The 6,970-nt window shown below is 32.6% G+C and overlaps 1 protein-coding gene across 1 annotated transcript in view; it reads left to right on the top strand.

Moving 5' to 3' along the window:
* LOC111626585 (TOX high mobility group box family member 3-like) overlaps positions 1 to 6,868 on the top strand; it is a 126,976-nt gene extending 120,108 nt beyond the window's left edge. Inside the window, exon 12 of the mRNA XM_023370020.1 lies at positions 6,385 to 6,868. Coding sequence (XP_023225788.1) covers positions 6,385 to 6,451 — 67 coding nt within the window. The 3' untranslated portion in view covers positions 6,452 to 6,868. The remainder of the gene's footprint in view (positions 1 to 6,384) is intronic.
* Positions 6,869 to 6,970: the final 102 nt, after the last annotated feature.

Raw genomic sequence — 6,970 nt, 5'->3', positions numbered from 1 at the left:
ATTCTTAGACGTCCCTTGTGCAGTATCTTGGATCTGGCAACGTTGAGGAATGAATGAAAATCGTTGCGTCTTATCCTATTTAAAATTAAAAATAACCGTTAGAATTAGATCAAAGAATAATTTATCACTTAAAAAACATCAAATGATATTTATAAATCGTTAAAGCTTAATTTAAATGTAGGAAACATAAAATGTGAAAAATAAATCACCCAACGTAAACAATGTTGCCAGATTGCTTCCAAATTAAATTTATTCTTTGAAATCGGGGGGAGGTTTCGCTTGGTAATTAAGCAAGAGATTTTTATCCAAACAGTAAATTAATTGTTCCGACTAAAGCCAGATAGCCGGAGTAAGCTTATTCTGATCATAAAACATTTATTTGAAGAGTGTATGAATGTTTAAAATGGCCACAAATGCTCGGGACTCAGAGAAAAATTTCTCAATAACTCATTAAACTATCTAATGGGTTTAAACTGTCCGTAAGCATCTTTCGTCGCCGTGCCAAGTAATAACGTTTGTTGTTATCAGTAAGATTTTCACACACAAGTGTAAATTGCTATTGCCGAGAAAGCCAAGTCCGAGGCAATTAAAATTCTTCATCTGTGATAGAAATAATGCCCATGAGTCCATAAATTGTAGTCATTCACCATCCGTTGCCGGGTTTAATTGGACATAATCAAAATAAATGGCGCCTTTACCCGTTCACCTCATGGGGTGATGCCATTAACATTGAAAGACATTACAGTATATTTTATGGTATACTCACGTAATATGCCTGTTAGTATCCGCTAAAGAGGGATACAACGCTTGAATAGCTGTCAGTGTTGCCTATTCTTGTCAAAATTTTGCATTAATATTCAAAGTGGCATCGATTCCTACCGATCTTTACAATGCAGATTTGCTCAATCTCCGAGTGTTTCGGGATTTTCGGCGACGTTAATGAAAGTAGTGTGAAATTAAGTATCGAAAAAGCTTTTGTTACATAAATTAACTTTGTTATGATATGCAAGTTTCTCATCGTTTTAATGCATAAAAGTTGCATGTGTTCATTAAATCTAGGATGACACACACTGACTCATGCTTATGAGTATTGCAGTTGCAAAAATGTATCGTGCAAGAGAAAAACACTACTTATACATTTATAATGTTTACGTTCTTATAGAAATAAGGCTTTAGTATCCAATTCGATATGAGTTTAGGGATTTAAATATTTAAATTTGAAATACAGTAGTTACTGTGTGAAGATAGGCAGGCAGAATTAAGTGGAAAATTTGAGATTTTAGAAGATAAAAGTGCATAAATAATTACAAAAGAAGATAGTTAAAGAATAAGATTAAATGTAGAGGTAGGTTAGTACAATAGAACACAGTACAGTAGAGGTAGGTAGGTACAGCGCAACTGAGGATTATAGGAGTATGAAGAGTCAAAATCGACTTTTTACAGGTAAATTAGTTGTTGAAGTAACAATTTATAAGCTTTATTAGGCGTAGAAACGAAGTTCTTAGAAGATAAACTAGTAGAATGGACCGGCAAGTGAACTAGCAGAATCAATACAAATTAAGATAATGTAAAGAGAAGATACAATATATAATTAATAGTGAAAAATTGCATAGAACAAGATGAAACGCCTTGAAAAAAGGCTATAAATTTTACTATGCCCAAAACGAAAGTGAAACTGGTCGAGATAAAATAAACTTATAAATAAATGAATCGAGGCTAATCAGATACAGAAAATAATTTATAACCAGTGATAAAATTGATGTAGTATCGTGCTCTGAAAATGAAGCATATTTTGTACGTGAGATAAATTCAATCATTAAAACGGGTCTAAATTCAATTAATAAATACATTTAACTGCATCAATCAATAAGTATTCGGTTGTAGAAACTCTCATAAATTTGTAGGGGGGCTTTATTCAATTCCTTCAGCAATAATAAACGGAGCAACGAACATGAATCACTGCAAGCACGCAAAGGCTATTGATCTTTTCCTAAAGTACTCTACACAACAGTTGTAAACTGTGAGGCTAGCTGAAGATGTCGAAATTAAAATCCTTTATTTTACATGTTCAGTTGTATAAAAAGAAAACCGAAGCAGCCAAGAAGGAATATTTGAAAGCCTTAGCTGCTTACAGAGCTAGTTTAGTCTCGAAGGTAAGTTTGAAAATTTGCTAGGATGAGGGACTTAGTTAACGTAATTTGTTCTAATTAAATCATCTTCTTAAGCAGGCAGCTGCCGATCAGTCTGACGTCATGTACGGAAATTCCGTCAGTCCTACATCTTCATCAGCCACATCTCCCGTTAATTCATCGCCCGGTCACGTGTCGATGTTGTCACCCCTTCAGAAGAAATCCCCGTTACTAACATCCCTGATGGAAGGGAATTCCCCTTTGGCATCTCAACTGCAACAGCAGCAGCAGCAGCAGCAGCATCCTGTAGTGCCAGGCCAAATGTGGCGCTCCGTAAGTAACAGACTTTCCAACTCATTCGGATACAGAAATTTGTTTGAACCGCTTAAAACATTAAAAATATCTTTATGTATACAAATATATATTGTATTGTTATTGTTAATTAGCTGCATGTTTTAAAAAAAAAAGGGAAACGGAACGAGTTTGTCGAAGTTCAAACAAATTTCTGTATTTTTTTACTTGACTGATCCAATCCCTCCTTCAGATCAGCAACATGTACTTCACTGTCCCACAGCCCGTCAACAATAACCATCCAATGTCTCATCATTCCATGGGTCAGATGCTACATCCGCAATCGAACCAGATGCTACAACAGCAACAAATCATCCAGCCTCAAGGGGTCAGTCAGTCTATGAATTCCAGCAGTTCGTACACTGTCATGTCCACGGTGAGAAAGAACCCCAGTTTTTCTTCAGCCTTTCCAGATCGGCAGTTTAACCATTTTTATTTTATTTATTTATTTTTTTCTGTGTGTTTCTTTATAGATGGCAACGCAGAACAGTATTCCGGGATCCGAGGTTTCTCGAAACTGTCTTCGTAATAATATTGAAACGACGCAATGGGAGCAAGATTACCCCAATAACGATTGCGTCATTACTCATTGCAGGTAAATTTTTTACGTGTATTTACTTACAAAGAAATGGCATCTTCAGGTTTTAAGATAGATTTACCTCATATCTCCGTAAACTATCTTTCATTTTTTTTTTCTAAATATCTCTAGTATTTGTGATTCCTCCTGTTGGCTCTAGTGAAGGGTTTTTCAATTATTTATTCTTTACTAGTATCTCTTCTAAAGTTTATCTGTATAAAGACTCTTAGTAAGCCTCTTCAACGTTTTCAGTAATGTTCTTATAAGTTTAAAGTTCTGATAATGAGCAAGAGCTACATTGTTCATCATCGAGTGGTTGTAATGCTTTCTGTATCGAGCGTTTTGTAACAAAAAAAATATTTGTTTCATTCAATAACGTTGTTATTATACCTCTATCGAAAAACCTTAATTATCATTTTATATATGAGGGACTCTCGTGTAGGGTGCCACACCCTCAAACTGCAAAGATAACCTCTTCAAGGAGTGTAAGGTTTTAAATCCCTAGAAGAGTCTTACACCTCTTAACAAGGCCTTATTCCCTTACACCCCCTAGAAGAGGTAAAACTCTTGTGTTTAACCCCTGAAATATTTTTGGAAGGCCTTTCACAATTGGCTAAGTTTTATGGAATAAGTGAAACGACCAGGTAGGTCCTGAAATGTAAAAAGAAAAGGGACGTTTCTACTGATGTAAGATGTCACGTAGTTGACTCCGGTGGACGATCGTCGGTTTTCTAGTTTCCTGGCATCATCGATGACACGTGTTACGAACAACAATAAACTTAGGAGTACTTTCTATGAGAAATTGGCACTATATAGATGTTAGACACATGAAGAAAATCCGGAAAATTCCACGTGGCCAGCCCTGCTGGTCAGGCGCGAAATCGCGACCAATGTATTTAGTGGTTTTATCCACTGGCGTGCTTCTTAATCGCTTAAGTCCTGTCTGAATTAGACTGAAATACACGTATAGGAATACAAGTCTAAGTAAAATAGCTTAACGAATTTTTTAATGTGGTGCAAAAACACATTAGAAAATCCTATAGGGTGCAGGCAGCTGAAAAGGCCAAGAATCACCGCTATATACGGAATAAAGTACACGTGAATAGAATAATTTCAAATGTAACAGATTTTAACCGAAATTTATTTGAACGTGCTATAATTAACGATTTTTAAAATAGAAATAGACAGATTTTCTTTCATTGTTGCAAAGCTTTTTAGAGTTATATCTTATGAATAACGCAGAGGACGTTTTATCTTCTTCTTTCACCTTACATTTTATTCAATTTTTTAGAAATATTTTACTTGTATCAACCTATAAAGTTACTACACGTATTTATAGTGTTTGCTTTTTATTTTTTTTTTATTTTAAGAGTTATTTCTCACTATTCTTTATATTTTTGCAACGTAATAAAAAACCGAAAATATTATTTTGATACTTAATTGCAACGATATTCCTAACTGACATTGTTTTATTTATAATGAAGTATCTTATTTATATATTTATATACTCGAGGAGTTTTTTTTATGTAGGATGAATCTGTTCCACTTTTGTTACTATAAAAGCTTTCCAATTATGTTACGACACGCTGAATTCAATCTTAATCCCTCTCGAGATAAATTTATCCTCGAAAAAAAACATTTCTTCCAAATCAAATTTTTATGAATATTTTAGTTTTTGTCTATGATTAAACTATTATATTCTAAAACAATTTTTCATAATTATTTTTCCTGTAACTGGAATAAATAATTTTTTCCCCTAGATTTAAAATATTTATTTTTTGCTAGGAATATAATAAATATTTTTTAAAAATTATTCTTATCGAATATGGAAATTCACGTTTTTTTTTTCTCGGGAAAATTAAGAACGTCTTTAAAAATTTCGAGGAATATTTGAACGAATATGAAGGAAAGTTTGAAGGAAATTGGAAGAAAATGTGGGGGAATATTAGTAGGAATATGGGGGAATATTTGGAGTTATATAGAGAAATATGGAGGAATGTTTGAAGGAAATTGGAAGAAAATGTGGAGGAATATTTGGAGTTATATGGAGAAATATGTTGGAATATTTGGAGGAATATGGAGGAATGTTTGAAGGAAATTAGAAGAAAATGTGGGGGAATATTTAGAGTAATATGAAGGAATGTTTGAAGGAAATTGGAAGAAAATGTAGGGGAATATTTGGAGGAATATGGGGAATATTTGGAGTTATATGGGGAATATTTGGAGTTATATGGAGAAATGTGGGGGAATATTTGGAGGAATATGAAGGAATGTTTGAAGGAAATTGGAAGAAAATGTGGAAAAATATTTGAAGGAATATGGGGAATATTTGGAGGAATGTAGAAGAATATTTAAAGGAATATGGGGAAATATTTGGACGAATTTTCGAAAAATATTTGGAGGAGGAATGTGGGGAATATTCAGACGTCTTTAAAGAAATACGTTGGAATATTCGGACGAATTTAAAGGATTATGGGGGGTTATTTGGAGAAACATGGGGAAATATTTGGAGGAATATGGAGGGAATATGTGGACGAATTTGGAGGAATACTCGAAATAAAATACGAAAAAATTATCGGGAATATTTGGAGGAATTACTGTATAAAGTATTGGAATTTATATCTTAAGATTTCATGCGTTGTTGCAATGAATGCGTTGTTGAAAGAATCCTTCAATTTCATTGCACGAATAAAAATCTTCTCATGCAATGGATTAAAAATTGAGTGCTTCTTTCAACGACACATTCATGCAACTTTTATGAATATTTATGCAATCTATGATAGATTTCATGGCTATAGAACCATAAACACTTAGCCGCAAGTTTTGCGTAATTCGAATCGTGAAGCACACACGAGCTCATAAAACTAAATTATACAGTAAAATTACGGTGAAAACATTAAGTATTCGAGATTCTTTTTTTAGTTAAATTTGCTTTTTATACTGTTAAACAATACTATTAATTACCAAAATGCGTCGAGTATATTGTCATTGATAAGATGAAAGTGATGCTTCAGCTTCTTGCTCTCCTCTTGAATAATTTATATTCCTTTTCTAGTTTAAAATTACGAATTTTACAATCTCGAACGATAATATTTATCAAGAGAATGTTGTTGTAAAATTATATATTTTATACTACACTAGCGTTATCATTTCTTGTATCTACCTTTGCACCTGTTGATGCCAGTTCTTATAACAAAAATAATTAAAAACTCATTAACAAAATAAAATTAAAAAAATACGTTTTTTTTTTCCTTCTAAATGAAAACAAAAACACAATTATCATCAGAAACACATTAATTATATTAAAAATTTATTTTTATTCTTCAGCAGGGACGCATTTAACTCGTGGTTAGAACCCCGCCCTCCCCAAAACACGTATGCATCGGTCAAGTAGAGGATTCCTTCGTAGAAAAGAATCAATCGTGTGGATGTTGTCAGGAGGATTTTCGATTCCAGTATTAAAAAATATATATATAATAAAAAAAAATAATTAAACCATATTAAAAATTTAATAAAACACCATACAACACGGATATGAAGCTATAAACTCTGAATGACCTTTTGATGACCACCATGATGATTAACAAAACAAATAAGAATCCAATTAATAATATTGATCGTAATAGTAATATTGATGATGTGGATGATAATGATGATGATGATGATGATGATGATGATAATGTTGAAGCAAAGCTTCAGAAAAAAAATAATGATAATATTGATACAAACTCGACTATGTACCGTGTCCCAATATTGAAGACAGTTTTATCGCTGTCTATAAAAGCTTCCTTCCTAAAAATTTCAAAAAAAAGAAGAAATTATATATATATAAATATATATATATAAAATAATAATAATAATAATAATAAAATAAAAAAGAAGAATTGACAGCCTTCTCAACGAGATTGTAAGT

This window comes from Centruroides sculpturatus, unplaced genomic scaffold (genome assembly GCF_000671375.1).
Source record: "Centruroides sculpturatus isolate CEXI.00-Female unplaced genomic scaffold, Cexi_2.0 scaffold203, whole genome shotgun sequence".
NCBI classification, from domain to species: Eukaryota; Metazoa; Arthropoda; class Arachnida; order Scorpiones; family Buthidae; genus Centruroides; species Centruroides sculpturatus.
The sequence above is the reverse complement of the archived record's forward strand: the minus strand, read 5'-3'. Positions and strand labels throughout refer to the sequence as shown.